The following is an 18,311-nucleotide window of genomic DNA, read 5'->3' on the forward strand; positions in this document are numbered from 1 at the left end:
GTATCGTGGCATGCTCAGATGATTTTGTCTGAGGAGGGTTTGGCAGTAATTCATACACATACAGTATCTCTGTAAAGAAATACATATGACATGAAGGATGTACAGTAAGTCATTTATTTTGTCTTTCTTGTGGTTTGTTAAGTCATCATCAAAGGCAGCCACATTAGCAACCGTGATCTCATCTCAATGCAGCACTCATCCCGTCTGAATGCTTTCCAGCTTGTCAAAACCTGACTGAAATCTTTTCTGGTGTCATCCAATCACTGCTGATGAGGCAGGAGGAGGGAGGGGGAGGAAGGGTGGAGGGCGGAAGATGACTCCGACAAATCAAAAGGGTGAAGTCAGCCCTCAGTTCACCTCCAGTATGTTAAGGCCCCTCTCTAGCTGTCAGTCAGATGACAGGATACAAAGCGAACAAGATCCCACTCTAATAGTTTTAGACATGGCTGCGTGTGCTGGGTGTGGTTGGCAACAGTTGTGTGCCGCACACAGAGCACCGATCCCGCCACGGTAGGATGTTTGTCTTTTGTAGGGATTAAAAAGATCCAGGAAACCCGCTGTCCTAGTTTTGCTGCAGAGCACAGAGTGGGCGACCTAGTTTTGATGACAGGACCAAGCAAGGAAGGAGATTCCAAGCCATAATGCAGTTAGGATGTGTCTGTTTTTGTGTTTCTGTAGACTGTTTTTTTAAGCCTGTTTGTATAGACAGGCTTCTGAGTAAGTGTGGGTCTGTGAGGATCTCTTGTCTGTGCAGAAGCTGTGGATGTAACCTGAGAGGGAGTGTGTTACTGACAGAAGAAGGGAAGAAGAGTGTTACTGAGGAGAGCTACAGTCATTTTTATTGTCAAATTTAATACAAAGCCTTGAGCACTGAGCTCGATGGCTGACTTATGCAATGTCATTTAACTCCTGTGCTTAATTATGCATTCAAACAACAACAAGGTCCAGCTATATTCAGCCCAATCAAATTATTCTGGATGTGTACAGTAAGTGCGTAGAGGGCTTAACCATCTAGATCAGTGGGTCAAGTGGCTGACATACTAATCCTATTACGAGATGCGTCTCTGATTTGTCAAAGTTGGTCTTAATCTACTGTCCATTTTGACTCAGACACAGTGACCTAAGACTTCTAAGTAAAGTAAACTGTCAATTCCCGTCAGCCAGAGCATTAGTCATATATGTTTACACATCAAAAACACAACTATAGAGAAACTGAAAATGAATATAATTGTATGTCCATCCACTAAATTTGCAGAAACTGAGATATCCTTAGTTATGTTTTTGCTGCTGTTGTTCAAGCTCTAAAAGGACTTATGTGCAGCAATGCAGCTTTAATTCAAGATTCACACCTCTAGTTTGCAGTGCAGTTCATTCAATTTTAAGTCCAGAGCTCATGCCAAGATAGTCTTGATCATATCACAAGGGCTTCATCAGGGTTATTTTCTATGTATGCTCCTTCAAAGACACACAACAACATCATCGACAATATTATAGCTCAAAGGCACCTATTGTGAAGAAGTTCACATTATTAAGGGATTAACAGATCTTTCTCTGTGTGATAATCTGTCCTCCTCTGTCTCCTCTCTGCAGTGTCATCATGCATCACCACCTACAAAAAGACGCCTCCCCCAGTCCCACCACGAACCACCCCATCCAAACCCTTTATTTCCATCACGGCCCAGAGCAGCACCGAGTCCGCTCAGGATGCGTACATGGACGGAGGCTCCGGCCAGCGGACGGGCATCAGTTCCCAGACGGGCCTGTCCAACTCCACAGAGAGCATTGACAGCATGAAGGCCCTGACCGCAGCCATCGAGGCAGCCAACGCTCAGGTGCACGGCCCCGCCAGCCAGCACGTCACCAACAGCACCATCATGATCACTGCCACCGCCACCACCTCCGCCGTCGCGCACGTCTCCGCTGACAGCAAGGCTCAGAGAGAAGCGCTCCGCAAGTGCCTCTCCATAGGGATCCAGGTTTGTAGATGAGTCTACAATGTGTTCAGTCTAAACCAAACCCCTGGCATTCAGTTTGACAGTTTCTCCCCTCCCCTTAGGTGGACCCAGACGAAGGAGGGCCAACAGAGGAGCAGTCTAAATTCCAGTCGATAGGGATTCAGGTGGAGGATGAGCGAGGGTGAGTAGAAACACAAAGAGGAAAAGGAAACGCACGGGGTTGTAAAAGTGAAACTGGATAAGTCTGAGGGCAGGGATGAGGGAGAGATAGCAGGAACCGGATTTATAGAAACAGAGAGAGGTTTGTGATGTGCGCTACAAGTTTTTGCCCCCCTACACTGGCTTCCCCACAGCAGCTGTCCCCAGCTCAGGGGAGGTTGGCGTCAGAGCCCCCTCAGCCAGGGGCCTCAAGTGACAGCTGGGCCAGAGGATGTGGTGCTGTGAGCTGGGGAGGTAGAGGGGGTGAGTTGACAGCCATCTGTTGCTCCAGTCATTGTGATTCAGTCTACTTTGAGGCTGTGTGTTTGTGTATATGTGGGAGGCAAAGAGAGACGGGGAGGGAGTTTTTTTGGATATATTTGAGAGACACTGCTGTGCTGTCAGCTTCAGTCTTCCACTCTGCAACATGTTCCCAGTCTGAGGAGAAGCAGCCTAGTGTGCACAAAGTTTCTTTAGTTGACATCGCACCAAGCTTATCAAGGCACTTGGTGGGACGCAGGCATTTATGGCGTCTTGGCCTCTTTGTCTGCTTTCATCCGTCGTGCCCTGTCAATACAGCGACCTTCTGTTTGGTGAGGAGGCTGACCAGTTGAGTCACAGTGCTGGTTTTTGGTTGTCAAGGTGTGCTTCTGGAATTCAGAGACGCATCAGCTTTAATCAAAGGTCACAGAGAGGGCTTAGTCCAGCACTTTAAAACACTTGCTAAGCATCAGGGAATGCAAGGGGATTTCTGAAAGAGGAGGCCTCAGCTGACTGACCAAGCACCGAGTTCCAAGAGTCGCCAAGCAAAATATTAACTCATCCAAACATCTTCTCTTCTGCCGAGGCCTGGATGTTACGCAGCACTGTGCATTGCTATGGTTAATGTTTGGAGGAGGTTTGACTTTATTTTTGCTTGATTGTTTACCTGTTGGCATGCATATGTATTGGTCTGTGCGTGTGTGTGTGTGTGTTTGTGCACCTGGGAGGTCTGGGCATGATGCCCCCTACGTTAAATTCCCAGACAGTGAGAGTGCCAAACTCCTACGGCTTTGCTCCAGTGCGTCTGTTTGTCTGTGAGTGTGTGTGTTAGTGTGTGAATGTGTGTGTGTGTTTATATGCAGCAGTCATAGGTCATAACCTCACCTTGCTGTATGAACTAGGATTAACTGGGAGGGAGTGGAAGAGGTGAACAAACAAATAACTTGCTTGTCTTTACATAAACCTTTTTTTGTGTGTACTGAAATGTTAAGTGAATTTTTATTGTCGCATATTTTACTTTAAGAAATAGTGAATATATAACTAAAAAACACAAATATGCAGACTTACACAAAAACAAATAAACTGTGAAATACAAAACGGATAGTGTTTATCATTTAATGTGTTCTGGTATTTAGGGCCTTACAAGTTTAGGTTCTGTCTTCTTGGTCACCAGATGGCTTTGCAGTCAGAGGAGAAAAAGAGCATTTCTAATGGTCCTAAACCATATGCACAACCATCTTGAAAAGTCAACTTAAGGGACGGTTAGCCCTCCCCAACTGTTTGTACTAACTAACAGAAGGTTTGTCATTATTTGCACAAAACACGGAGACAACAAGAAGCCTTGTTTGCTGATGGAACTTTTAAATGTTAGGTTTGTGCTGCACAATGGCACGAGTAGCTGTTTTTTGTCATTCCACATACAGTTACTATTACACTCTCCATTCAAGCTTCTCTCATGTTTGGGGTTTGTATCACGTTAGGTGCAGGTGAGAGTAAAAATGATAAGAGTTCAAATAAAAAAAGGTACAGGTTAAGAGGTGTTCTTTAAGCGGAAGCATATGGAATGCAACACTCCACCTTGGTGGTGATTTACAGCTTTCCTTCACATGAATGTAATAAGAACGCACACTTTCTTGGTTTTTACTTGCTCCTGCATACCTTCCTCATATTTTACAGTCTCTGTTCTCTCCCTCACGTTGACTTTTCTCTTTTAAAAGCCCTTGTACTTCTTGTTTTTTCTTTGCGTCCCGTCTTTTGATATGTCTGTCTATCTGTCTGGGCCGTGTTTGGCCTTGCCTGTCTCTGCCCCTGCAGGAAGTTGTTCGCAGCCTGATAGAAAGCAGGCTGAGGTCATTAGAACTGAACACCTGCTCAGAGGAGTTACACTTTAACTGCTCTTCACACACACCTACACACACACACACAGTAGGCTGCTGGTATGAAGCACATACACACACTGTTTGATCTGCCCGAAGCCACTCCCTTGTTCTTGCTCTCTTTTTTCGTGTTCACAGACGAGGGGAGATGAATGAGCAAAGGGGAAGTTAAGATGAAGGGGTAGCGTTCAGGAGGAGTGTGCGTCCGGAGGTCGACTTGACGGAGCTGTGATCGTTTGTGTGTGTCATGCTGCCGGCAGGTCAAACTGAGGCTCATGTGAGGGGACTGTGGGCATGTTTGGATCAGAGTACAGCTGGCAACTCAGTCTGTTTCTCGGCTTGGCGAAGTTCTAAGTTCTTCGACTGCAGTCTATTAACAGAAGAAATGCTACGTCTTACAGTAGGATGTTGAGCTCATGTGGGATCTGATGCACTTATATTTGCACTTGGTTTGTAACTTTGGAGCCTCCTGTCCATGTGGACTCTTAGGTCTATCTATCAAAGTGTTCTGCTTGTTTTTTTAAGTGGTTCAGTGAGCGGCACACTGCTCCATTTTTGTATGTGTTAATAAATTATGTGCTTTGAGTCTAGTACCACTTTGAGCTGTAATCTGGCAATGATTAGACTGCTGGCTTGTCCAATCACTGCACAGTAAGCTTGCCAGTTCCCCTTCTTGCCGCTCAACGCTGGCGTCCCTCTAGCGTCCCATTCATTACCAGGGTGGTGAGCTGCGCTATAGAACGTATCCAAATGTGTGTGTGTGTCTGTTGATTTAATCTTTGAATGCGTGTCTACTGTTGTACATACTGTGGAGAGACTTGGCAAAGGCTGCACACCAGCAGCACAAACTCTTTGAGCCAAAATACGACATGGCACTCCCAGCTGTAGAGACAGTCCCAGGTGTGTGTGTGTGTGTTTGTGTGCGTCTACTGTCTGTGTATGTACATCTGCCCCGAAGCAGAGCTTGTGGTGTGATAGAAAATTGCACACTCTGTTGCTTCTGAATGAGCCAGGTGACAAAACACACACACGTACAAAAGATGTTCCACACCTCAGAAGCTGTTCATCACTATCAGTGATCTCTCTGATCGCAATTTCCATTTTTCATACTGGGAGCTTCTCCAAGAGTCGTGCGTTGATAATATAATTGCTTCTAAAAGATAAAACACCAATGTAATCAACTACAATAATAGGAAAAAAAAAACAATAATACTTTATTATTCACCACATAACCTCGACCTTGCATCTTCTCCTAGTTACCGCAGGATGACACGCTCCAACAGCGTAACCACGGCTGTACAAGCCGACCTGGACGACCCCACACACGCCCCAGAGCTGCCGCCGCGTCACTGTGCCACCATGCCGCGCCAGCACTCCCGCGATGCTTCCACCTCTACTGTCAGCATCCAGGGCTCTGGGAACCACTACCACGCTTGTGCCGGAGATGACTACGGGGAGGTGGGGTTCGACCCGTCCATCCTGCCTCCTCCAGACCCCTGGATGGACAGCGTGCCCGAGCCGGAGGTGGAGGCTCTGGAGATCGTCGGGCGATCGGTGTGCCCCCGCGACGGACGCTGGTTCCTCAAGTTGCTGCAGGCTGAGACGGAGCGCATGGAGGGCTGGTGTAGACAGATGGAGCAGGATGAGATGGAGAACGAGCTGCCTGATGAGAGTGAGTTGAATCATGGGGTTTAAATGCCATGATGTGAAAACGAGTCTGTTGCACAATGATAAGAGCATTTTTCAACCTCCTCTCCTTTCCTTTCCTCTCCTCTCCTCTCCTTTCCTTTCCTTTCCTCTCCTTTCCTCTCCTCTCGTCTCCCGATTTGGAGGGAGCTGGTATTCATGGTATTGGACCACAATAGCTGCTTGTTCCTGTCTCAGGCCCTCTGGCCTCCACAGACATACCGTGCATACTTATCAATAGGCCGCTGCCGGCCTCAGCCACTCATGTGTCCTCTAGACACACTGTATAATGATTCCTCACTCAAACAGAGATCTCTCAGTGCTACTTCGAGGTAACTATTTGATCTAGATGTAACACACATGCACACGGAGCAGCCCTCGTGTGCACGCACATATCTAAATATGTTTTTCACACACCCACACGCACATGGACATATACCGGATTGAGTGAACAAGCCTCTAGCCACTGTATTAACACCTGTCCTTACCGCGCAGCTGATTTAATGTCTTGCTGAAAATGCCATTGCTTATGCAGCGAGTGTTATGCTGTTATGGTTGCAGGCAAGAAATTCTCTCACAGAACGCGGAGAACACTGAGGCTGTCTCAAGGTTATGTTTTCCCAGATCCCACGCTAACATGCACACGCACATACACACTCAGACAGGCATCCTGAAGGGGCTGAAGACTGTGTCTGTAGTGCAGATTCTCCCCCTCAGAGTTTCTGATTCCACTGCTGGTATGCAGTAATGTATGCACTGACAGTTGCTTTCCATGGGGATATATAGTATGAGTTAATAACACTGTGCGGTGCAGTCTAATTATGCCATCCAGCCTTCTCTATCGTACCCATACATTGTGAAAAAAAAAATAACTGTAAGGCCATGCTTAATTTGGGAACGTGTAAGGCATTTTTCATGTACTCTGAATGTGGCATATTGCATTTTGTGCTTATAAAATTTTAATTATGGGAAAAAAGAAAAAACTATTTTAGTAATTAATTCACTTCCTTTAATTATTTCTGTTCCCTGAAAGTGAAAAAGGATTTTAGCGCATCCTTTTTTTGTTGCATTCCTAATGCGCCCCTTCTGCCAGTGGTGCAACATGCCTGCAGTATGCGGTTCTGTGAGTAATTGCATTGAGAATTCTCTCGCTCTCTCTTTGTGTGTGTGTGTGTGTCTGTGCATGCATGTGCGGCTCTGTCTTTCTGCAGTCATGGGGAAGATCCGCAGTGCAGTGGGGAGTGCCCAGCTGCTGATGTCCCAGAAGTTCCAGCAGTTCCGGGAGCTGTGTGAGGAGAATCTGGTATGTGTCACCTCATCCTCTGCATGCTACCCCGGCCCTCCCCCCTCCAACGCTGACATCATCCCTGCACAAATCATTGTGACAGGCCAGGCCAGCAGTCATTTACTATGCATCTAGTAGAGCCTTCACATCTTTGCCGCCTCTCCTGTACAGGAAACAGAAGTTGCTGTGTAAAAGCGAGAGTCTTGGAAGAAAGATGATGTGATATAAATGACTCCATCAAAATAATTATATTTATTTAGCAAAATCCATAAAAGTACAGCTTGGAATTTGTCTTTATTTATGTTTATGTAGTAGTGGACATCATGATGAGCTTTTGGCAGACGGACTGACAAGCTGGATCTTGTTTTGTTTTTTTTTAAACCACAATGGATGTATGATTCTAAACAAAGCATAATGAAGAAATCAAAGGCACATTCTGGATACAAGCCCAGCACTCCAGCCTCTCACAGTATGATGCCAGTGTGGCAGTTCATAATAAACTGGCTGCAGTTTGGCATTTAACTGAGAGCCAAGTTTATGATTTGTACAGCTGCTGTAAAACTGAATCACGAGATAGAAGCAACATATAAAAAAATAAATAAAAATGTGTGTAATGTTTGTGCTTCAGAACCCGAACGCACACCCGCGGCCCGTCTCCCAGGACCTGGCCGGTTTCTGGGACATGCTCCAGTTGTCCATCGAGAACATCAGCCTGAAGTTTGATGAGCTCCACCAACTCAAAGCCAACAACTGGAAACCTCTGACTCCCCCGGAAATTCAGGTGCAGACACACGACACTCACTCAGCTCCGTTAGAAATGATCTAACCCTGATATTGTTTTGGAATGCTTCACTAACCTGCATGAAATCTGCTGTCATTGCTTTATACTTTAAAAGTCCAAATGATTCACAGTTAAGCTTATGCATGCAGTTGTGTTGCTTACTGTCTTGTCGCCTGCCTGACGCCGCCACTTGTATTTGTGTGTTTTGTTCTGTCTTGTTGACAGTGAGCTGCTTTTGAGAAGCGACTCTACCTGCCATGCACCGTTGGGGCCCGTCCATCTCCAATGGTCTTTTACCTCACGCAATGGCCACCGTCGTGCTCTCTTACCCCAAACAAAAATGGCTGCCACTGTGAACCATAACCTCATTTGAACTTGCATGCTCTGACATTGTGCCGGCAACAACCACGCTGCTCTGTCTAACCCTTCCGGCTGCAGTTGTGTCGCTCGTCGTTGTGTTTAGCTGGGCCTTGCCATGAGGACTCAAGGTGGTTTGTCTTTTAAGACTATTTGTTATTCCTGTCCAGGAGAGAAGGATGCCCCCTCCTGTGCCAAAGAAGCCCCAGAAGGGCCACCCTCCCCTGGCTAGGGACCGCTCGCTGGAGAGCTCTGAGCGCCAGCGTCTGGAGGCTCGCAAACGCCTGCTAGCTGCCAAACGTGCCGCGTCGGTTCGGCAGAGCTCTGCTACCGAGAGCGCAGACAGTATCGAGATCTATATCCCCGAGGCTCAGACCAGACTATGAGACACAGAAACACTTGTACCGACACACGTCCAACACACTGTCCCGTAAACACAATAGCACTGAATGATAAGGCTAGGGTGCTAACATGATATAATCACACTTTTTGCAGATCACTGTGGGGTCGCTCACGATAGAAGCTTTTTGAACAAGAAATGTACATTACTTACTTACAGTATTTATTTATTTATTTATCTAAACCCCCCTCCGTCCTCCTTCATTTTCTTCTCCCAGCTTTGATGTAGCACCCCCTCTTTTCCTCCACCTGCCCCCTCTCTCCCAAAGAAGTATCTTACGGACCCCCCTTTTTTTAAAGTGGCCTGATATTAAAACGTAAGCCTGGTGTAGCACAGCAGTGATGCTTCACATTAATGAGCTGAGAGCACAGGGACACAGGGAGGGAGCATGTATGTGCATGTGTGCGTGTGCATATGTCTGTATATGTACAAGCAAACACACATATACTTAGAAGTGATGTATTTGATCTGATCGGCTCAGGTTAAATACATCAACTCCAATGCAGAGACCAGACCCGTTCAGTCCTCTTGATATGTATTAAGTTGATTTTTATATTTTTTAGCAAAATCTATATTAAAGTCTAACAGATTCTGAAAGTACACTAGTTTATGTTTTGTATATTGAGGTAAAATATTAAAACCTAGGTGAGAAAGCAGACCAAAAAAGGCAATTAAAGTGTCGACGGTGGCACAATTCGCCTTCCGTCTGGGAAAAAAGGGTGATTCTGGTAAAAAGCTAACCCTGTAGGTCAAGAGGTTAGATGTTGCTCCTACAGGTGAAGCGGAGCGGCTGTGGAGCCGGGAGCGCAGTTCACTGAACGCCACAATCCTAATCTGTGTGCACGCGCGACAGAAAGAGTGTGTGTGTGTGTGTTTTGATTGAGATGTTCGTCTTAAAAGTGCTTCCTATTTTTCTAGGTCTAAAGGGTCCTAGTTGTAACTGATGACTGAGGTAGCAGTATCAACAAGCTGTAAACAAACCACTCATCTCGTCTCATTTTAAACTGAGCTAAAGCTATTTGTACAAAGGACATGACATGCTTGCGTCTGACACAAGGTAATATTTTTGTCTTTTTTTTATTATTATTATTATTTATTTAATGCCTAACTCATATTGTGTTCAAACTCTAAAGCTCAAATATACATTTTTGGTACAGTACTGCTAGTTGTACTATATTTTATTATGTCATTTTTAGACAGGTTTATTGACAGTATTGTGAGACTACAGGACTGAAAAGGGACTATTTCTCCTCACTGTGTGTGCACTATCTCTGCCTCCAAATGAAGCAATTATTTAAAGGTCATACAGAAGAAAAAAAAACGTTTCTAATATTTTGTATCCGTGTTTAAGTTATTGATTAGGAGAACAATGACTGTTTATTGACATTGTGGTTATTATTATGCACTGACAACAAGGCCCTTATACTGTGTTGTATTTATTTTTAGCATGACAGGCACCTTTATGTCTTTTCCGTTTCAGTGATCAGCCTTAATTTCTAATACAATAGTCGAGCACAACAGCAGTCTCAGGGGAAGAAGTGTGTGCTAGCGTGTGTGTGTGTGTGTGTGTGTGTGTGTGCGCGTGTGAAGCAGAGAGAGTGTGACTTCATGTGACTGTATGTGACCCATGGCTTTGTCTCTTATTGTATATAACCCCTGCCATCAGGATAGGCCATGATCTTAAATACAGGAGACGGCGAGGACGTTCCTCCTGAACATCTCTGCCCTACTTTAGCATTAACAAGGTATTTCTGTCAGCTGCTTGAATGTGGAGACAATCCTGAGCCGGTTCACGGTCCCAATTATTGTTTTGGTAACACACTAGCAGGTATTAAGTCAAATTTCTCTGTATTGATCTGGAAACGTTTCGTGCCATTGGATAACTAAGGATATTCCTATCTATCCCTAACTGAACGGCTACCTGAAGTTTTCATAGTTTCATTCGTTTGTGAAGGAAGTGATGGTGTAACCGTACGGTATGATTTGTATTTCCTTTAGCTGGTCAATATAAATTTTAGCGAGGGCGCATATAACAATATTTCAATGCCATTTTATGTAGATGAAGCTCATTTTATTATTTTTACTTCAGAACTTGTATTTGAACTGAACTGTCTGTCAAATAATTATTTATGTTTATTATATTAACATATCAATATTACACTCCTGGTATAGCAGGGAGTTAGAAACCAGAATGTTGGACTGTGGTTTTATTGCTAAACTCAAAAGACACTCCAGCAGCTCTGAGGCTTGTGATGTAGTTACATAAGAGAAAAACATTCAAATAAACATTTGTACATAACTGAATGTTTCCCTATGTACATGTAAACTTCAAAAACTCAAATAACATATTAAGCAGATATACATTTTGTAATTAATGTTACTACACTGTTGATGTTATGGCACGTGTATGAACTCTTATCGGCATTAAAAAAGAAATATCATTGCCATAATTTTGTTGTGTTCATTTCTTTCCCGTCTCTACATGTGTTTTCAATTGGAATATAATTAAACAGATTACAAGGCCCGCATGGTGTGTTTTTTAGGGCATTTCCCTTCCGCAGAGGCGGATCCCCATAATTAGACAGCGCTTTTTTGGCCTTAGCTTAGCCTCGAAGCTCCTGTACGTGCAGCTTCTGGTGATTCGTCATTCACACATCAGTCATGCCGTGGGGAGGGGCGCGCCGGCCTTGGCGGCCAGAGTGAGGGTTAGGGGTTGTGTGAGGAGGGTGCGGGTGTGTGTGTGGGGGGGGGGGGGGTTGGTGCCTTTGTGCCTTTGTGTGCGACCCCGGCCCTGGGTCAATCCAGCCATCACATGTTCTACCCTGGTGGGCTAAAACGGCCTTCTGTGCGCCTGGAGGTCTGTTTAAACCCTTATTAGTGATTCCGTCAGTCAGGGTGGACACGGCCTCCGAAACAAGACACTTGACGGGAAACATCTGACAAAAGGTGAACAATGCATTCTGAACATTTGTTGATGGCTGGCTGAGGCACTGATCCACCCACTGACTACGCAATAAAAAGCAGATAGATAGATAACCAGTGTCCTAGCCAGTGGTGATAAAAAATACCACAGTGCATTAAAATTTTCAAAATGGATGCATCAGCAAAATATACTTCATGCTAAATGTACTTCATGGCAACGTGAGTATTGTATTACTATGCATCTGTTATATTTAACGATATTTTTACTGCTTTAGTTGATCAAAGACTCGCTAACTGAAGTATTAAATGTTTTAATCTATGCATGCACTTGCCAGTTGATTAGGTACATGCATGCACCCTGATATAACCATAAATCCCCTGTCATGACTGTTTTAATGTTCTTTTTATGATCATTTTGGAGGCTGTAATTTGTTAAACTGGATTAAACACAGAGGTGTTTCTGTTATTCAGCCTAGCCCACTGACTAAAATGGTCACAATAATAGAAACATGTCGGTACAGTGCTATACAATTCAGAAGTACTGCAAACCACAGCCTCCAAAATGAAAAAAACAGTAATGTGCATATGTCTAGACTCTTTCTCCGCAATAAGTGTAGTGAAGTATAAATAGTCACATGAAATACTCAAGATTTTAAGTACTGTACTTGAGTACTGTCTGTATCTTCTGTACATTCCACAACAGGTCTGAACTCTAACACATTAGCTGACTGATTCATGCACATTTCCTAGGCAGTTATGGGTTTTCATTTCTTTCATTTCTTCAGCGAAGGATGTAACACATCCTGTGGCTGTAGAGGTACCAGAGGGGAACAGCTGTCTGCCCAACAGCCCCCCGGTTGCTCGGTTGCACGTTGGCTCACATCGACTCCATCGAGACGCACATAAAACCCCGTCGGCGAGAAGCTGTTGACGTCTGCCGTTCGCCCGTGTTAATTTATGCAGGGCTATGCAAATTCACGGGAGCTGTCGTAAAAACCTCTCGCACACAGGAATGCCTCCGAATGCCTGTGGAAAGACACCAACGCCATACGCCGTACTATTTCTGTCCTCCCGTGTTCTTTTATTCGCTCCACTTTGAATCCCAATACCTTCAGTGGGATTTACGAAGGTGTGACCGGCGTGAATGTTCTGCAGAGTTACTGGATCTGGAAATAGAAACAATCAAGTCTGAGATGTAGAAAAACAAAACTTTATTTGAATCCCGTGTGACCCCTATTCGCCACAAACATTGCACAGTATGAAAAGAAATCACATCATTGGGCATCATGTCACATTGACTATACACATGGTCCTATTATACATGAAAATGCGTTTTTGGTGATTTCAAAAAAAATGCTGTCTTTGTCCGGTTGTAAAACAGCAAATGCAGAAAAGACATCTGTAGTGTTTCATTTTCCAGTCCACTGGCCGTTGTTTTCGCTGAGTGATGGGATGAAGGCTCAGACTAAGAACCTGCTACATTGGTCATCTGAAATATCCCTTGGTAAGAAAAATAAAGAGTAAAAAAAAAAATAAAGAAAAAGGAAAAGCATAGAGGGTTTTTTTCTTTTAAAATAGCTAAAAGTAAATTACAAAATCAAAACTATACTCATGAAAACACATAAACATTTACTACAGTAGTGAATAAGTTCATAGATGTCATAGATGCCAAGAGCAAAGTATGTTTAAGACACTGAGATGACCTTCTTCTGCCTTTAGTGTGCAAACAAACGAGGCAGACCAATCATGAACTGATCTCTGAAATGCTCAACAGTAAACGTGTGTGGATGCGACCGATCCGACTGAAAGGTCCGTGAACGACGACGGATTCTAGCTCTTGCTCTGTTCTCTAAAATGATATACAGTTTAATGGAAAGACATAAAGACGGGCAGCATTTCTCTGATAACATTTTTGGTCCCTGTGTGCAAATAAAATACACATGTAGATACATACGCATGTATATGAAATGAATGAACAACTTACAGCCAAGGCACCTCAGTTTTTTTTTTTTTTTTTCAATAAAAAAAACATCCTCATCAATTTGATTGGTATACCAAAAATAGAAATGATCAGGCTTTTATGTGGATTTGTTCTCTGTTGCGTGCAGACAAGTCACTGAGCTGAGGAGTCCCATAGTCGAGACACAAAGTCAGTCTCTATTCCCTCCTCTTCTGTCACTTTCTCCTTTAGGACACCAGCTGTTTGGCTTGCAGCTCCATCTCTGCAGCCCGTTTGAGGGCCACATCCACCAGGAGCTGGAAGCCACTGAAGTCTTGTGTGAGGTCTGGAGGGGTGGGGGGAGGGGTGTTGAACAGCCCGCTGCGGGGGCTCAAGTTGCCCTCCATGCTGGTGCTGCTGAGGATGGTGGTAGTGGTGGGGAGCGGCTGGCTGCCTGGCCCTTCTTCCCGGCACCTAAGAAGTGCCTGGGCCTGCACAGACTGCAGCAGCTCAGCTGCCCTGTCACAGTTCATTCCTGGCACAGAGGGGTGGGAAGCTGTCGGGCTGGCTTGCATTGCTGTGGTGACAGTGGTGTGACAGATGACGGAAGGCCGGGTGGGCACGAGCCCTGGAGATGGGGACGTGGAGGTTGGAGAGGGTAGGGAGGGCGAAACTGCCTTCCTCAGGACGCCGGGCATGGCGGGGTCGAAGCTGGAGGGATGAAGGACACGTTTGTCGTAGCTCTCCTCCGTACCTGCTGCAGGGCTGCTGTGTTTCGGGGACTGGGAGCTGTCGGAGAAGCTGTCGCCAGCCTTGCTGCCTTTCCTGGATATGGTGAACTGGTTGGGGTCTTTGCCATCTTTCCTCAGCATCTCGGGGAGAAGTCGCCGCCGTGCATTAATGAACCAGTTGCAGACCTGAAAAAGACGACAACAAAGATCCATGCAGTGAGAAAGCTGAATCACATGGCTCACTCACACTCTGCCTCGCAGTCTGAGGAGAAACTCTGCTGGTGCTCTAATCTCAAGGTACAGTTTGTGCCCGTTTCCAGGAGAGAAATCAAAATGAAAGGCTAAACCTCCTCGAGCTCACGGACATTTCACTTCGCGCTATGTAATTCACACCATCAGCATTTCCTGTTTACATAATTTGAGCGCTGCTGTAAATCACAGAGCAGGCCTCTCAGATACACAGCAAACACCTCCAACCTTTAAGCAAAACATTAACTTTCTCCACAATGTCTCCTCCTTAATCCCGCATGTCAAATAGTTTTCAATAAAAACTAATCTCCTTTGTCACAGCAGTAATCACGGCCATCTCTCTTCTTTTTTTCCCTCCATGCTGCAGGCTAGTCGTAACTGGCTCAGGGAGGCTTGTAGCTCTAACTATGTAAATGACTCTGCATTGTTCCCAGACAGCTGGGATGGAGAGGGGCTAGAGGGAGGGAAATTCCTGTCCAAGTGCTTTGGCCAAGCCCACAAGCACACAGGGAGTGAGTTTACTCACGCTGTCTCATAGACTTTTATGTTGCAACATCAAGCTGGTCTGGATGACCTTCAATGCACTGTTTATGTGTCACACTTTGTTTGCCATCTAGACAGGAAATGATTCAGTCGGGCTGACACTTGTTTCCTTTTGACTTTTACAGTGGTCTGTTTACACCACCGCTGGGGGTTTAATGCCGGCTATATATATATACACATTTTTTTTTTTTTAAATCATACCTGCAGAGTGGAGAGCTGAGTCTGCTTGGAGAGAAGAGCTTTCTCCTGTTCCGAGGGGTAGGCGTTGTAGCGGTGCTCGTACAGCCAGTCCCTGAGGATCTGAACCGACTCCTTGGGCAGGTTCCCCCTCCGTTTCCTCTTCCCGCTGCTCCCTGCGCTGGACGACAGATCCAGAGGGGCGTCCACGCTGTCCTCGTCGTCCGTCTCGCTCCCCGACAGCATCATCAAACCTGCGCAGGGCGGGAAGGGGGGGGGGGAAATAAAAAATAAAAATAAATGAAAAAGAGAGCGCGTGCGAGAACAAGACAACAAAGAGGAACGCGGACCGTCTAACGTCAGCTACCCTGTTGTCAGTCTCCCAGCCGCTCTGCCGCAGCCATTTACCAAGCTGTCTGGGAGGCAGCTGATGTGTCAGAAGCAAGCTGTCAAGTTCAGCCATGTGATTCATATAAGGAGAGAGGGAGGGTGTGAGGCAGAGAAGGAGGAGGAGGTGGAAGAGAGAGAGAGAGAGAGAGAGACAGAGAGAGAGAGGGAGGGGGGGACGTCACAAAGGCTGGTCTGATGCTGTGTCAGTTATAAAACCTGCCTCAACAAATACAAGCCAGGTCTACTCCACAGACAGCAACAATCGCTGCATGAAAGGAGGTTTAGTTTCTCAAAGGGCAGCAGCATTGAAGATTACAGGGCAGCTTTTTTTAATTTAGGTCCAATCAAAGTCAATCACGATCAAACAGGGGCTGGGCCTTTGAATTGCTGTGGATGTCAACAAGATAATTACTTTTAATGTATTTTTGGTCGGGAAGTAGCCTGGTTTCCATCCCATATTACATATTTACCTAACACAAAGTATTTGGCCCGCTTCTGTGACAAAGATTTGCGTCAGTGACTGATCAATATTTACATCCGAACACCAGCAGATTACCGCGCTGGGCGGATCAGGCGCCATTGCGCACATCCAAAACGAGAAAATGGGATTTAATCCGCAACTTTACGCAGTCCGCTCTTCGGGCAAACTAGTGGGGAAGGAATAAGAAAGTTCCCAAGTCTGCGCGGCCAACAGGATGAGGTAATTACGTAGGCTGAAGCGAGGGGAAGGGGGAGGGGAGACCTGTTGCAAATCAGCGTCTCCAGACTAAACAAAAGAATCTGGGGCTGCGTGGTTTCTTTGTATGCAATTCAAAAGTTTCTACGCGCAAACAGCGAGCCTGGCACAAACTTAACACCACTCGAAGCGCCACGGCTTCACATAGTGAGCAGGGAAGGCGTTTTTAAGCAGGAGAAGCCGCTGCTTTTGTGAGTTTGAGCAACTTGTAAGGGGGTTTCTATTGTGTATGTGTGCGCTCTGCACCACGAGGTCTGCGAATGTAACAAGGCAACTTCCCACAATGAGGTCAGGATGAACATTAGCCTACATTTGGCTTTCCGTCAGATTTAAAGCCGCTGGAGGCGTCTCTGTCCGCGGCAGACGGCGAAAAAGACACAACGTGTCGATTTATAAAGCTCCCAAAGTTGTCAAAATGTGACATTTCGGACTCCCGAACTCGCAGCGGGCGAACAACTTTGCCCTCGCTCGGTCAAACTTTGACACAAATGCAGCATTTCTCAGCACATTGGCTTTTATTTCGACTCGGAAAGGAGCGCGTTCGAATCCACTTTGGCGTTTTAAATGAGATACAGAGTTGAGCCCAGTTACGCTAGAAAACAAGACACATGGCGACACCCGCGGAGTGACTAAAACTTGAATAAAAGCACATGTATTTAAGCGCAAACGATGCGTTAAACTGAGCTATATCGACTTTTGACATCGCGCCAGCACATGGCAGAAAAAAAGCCCCCTGTCATGTCTGGAAAGGAAACAATAGACTGCATGGTTTGCATATGAGGGGAAATCGCTGTTAGTCGCCCTCAACGTTGTCTCTGTCTATTTAAAAAATAATAAAAAATCATTTAATTCTCATCTAAAGCCTCCCACATACCTTTTTTCGACTTCATCTCCGTTTGAAAATGCTCACTTATTCCTCTTAAGGCGCTGAAGAAGAAGAAGAAGAAACGTCTCAGTGCTGTGTTTTTCTTCTTTTCTCCGGAGCGCGTATCCGCATATAATCCTTATTTATCAAAAAACTCCGTTTCCGTTTTCTGATTCCTTCCTTTCAGCCTCTCTCTCTCTCTCCTTTTCTTTCCCTTCACTTCTAAATCGTCCTTGTTTGGAGACTGGAGGGGGGTTACCTGAGATCTCCGCGTCCCTTTTTTCTCATTGACTGTGTGTGTGTGTTTGATCCTGAAACTGGGTGACAGCTATCTTTGACAGCTGCGTGACTCAACGCACAGAGATCCTCCCACCGCGGAGCGAGAGCGGAGGGGGGGGGGGGGGAAATCTCTGACATCAGCATGGCTTGTTCCACTGACATGAATACAGTCCGGTTGAGCTTTAACTGCTGCAGCCCCCCCCTTGAACTATAGTCAATGAATCGCCTTCATATAAATATATATGTGTTAAACGGTTACATGCGCAGCGTTGATCTGGGCGGGCAGTCGGAATGAAAACAAACAGGCTGCCGGAAAGCACTGCGGACCTCGTGGTAACACCTACACAAGACACCTAACCACAGTGAAAATTCACATTATTGCTACAGGCTATTCCTATCGAGACTTGCGGTGTGTGTGTGTGGTAAACAGCAATACGTTTAGTCACCGTTTCTCACTATGCGGTTTGCTTTTTTGTTTTATTATCGTGCAGGATTTTCTGTGGTGTAGGCTACTTTCAGTGACGCCTACACCTCTGTGGATATTTTTTTTTTTTTTTTTTTTTAATAGTGGCGTATTAAAACTCATTCAGAAACTGTTGCCGTGTCGTTTAATTTAAAAAGGTTAACATTATCTTAAGTGTGTTTGCTCTGATTCTTCGAAATGTGTAAAAATACAATAA

At 45.4% G+C, this 18,311-nt stretch overlaps 2 protein-coding genes across 3 annotated transcripts in view; one reads left to right on the forward strand and one right to left on the reverse strand.

Moving 5' to 3' along the window:
- dlgap1b (discs, large homolog-associated protein 1b) overlaps window positions 1-8,904 on the forward strand; it is a 39,277-nt gene extending 30,373 nt beyond the window's left edge. For both annotated transcript variants that reach the window (XM_084566687.1, XM_084566688.1), the window contains exons 5-10: window positions 1,591-1,976; window positions 2,057-2,136; window positions 5,548-5,963; window positions 7,189-7,280; window positions 7,891-8,043; window positions 8,571-8,904. In XM_084566687.1, the coding sequence (XP_084422813.1) occupies window positions 1,591-1,976; window positions 2,057-2,136; window positions 5,548-5,963; window positions 7,189-7,280; window positions 7,891-8,043; window positions 8,571-8,786 (1,343 nt within the window). In that variant the 3' untranslated portion in view covers window positions 8,787-8,904. The remainder of the gene's footprint in view (window positions 1-1,590; window positions 1,977-2,056; window positions 2,137-5,547; window positions 5,964-7,188; window positions 7,281-7,890; window positions 8,044-8,570) is intronic.
- A 4,021-nt stretch (window positions 8,905-12,925) lies between these two features.
- tgif1 (TGFB-induced factor homeobox 1) lies at window positions 12,926-17,607 on the reverse strand. The gene is made up of 3 exons (XM_084565871.1): window positions 17,362-17,607; window positions 15,386-15,615; window positions 12,926-14,578 (listed from the first exon to the last, which is right to left on the reverse strand). The coding sequence occupies exons 1-3, from the start codon at window positions 17,375-17,377 to the stop codon at window positions 13,910-13,912; spliced, it is 915 nt and encodes a 304-aa protein (XP_084421997.1). The 5' UTR covers window positions 17,378-17,607; the 3' UTR covers window positions 12,926-13,909.
- Window positions 17,608-18,311: the final 704 nt, after the last annotated feature.

This window comes from Chelon labrosus, assembly GCF_963514085.1.
Source record: "Chelon labrosus genome assembly, chromosome: 18".
Taxonomy (NCBI): Eukaryota; Metazoa; Chordata; class Actinopteri; order Mugiliformes; family Mugilidae; genus Chelon; species Chelon labrosus.

Coding starts and splice junctions, on each gene's coding strand:
- tgif1 (XM_084565871.1), bottom strand. Junction 14,579..15,385: donor CTCAGCTCTCCACTCTGCAG/GTATGATTTAAA, acceptor CGTCTTTTTCAG/GTCTGCAACTGGTTCATTAA.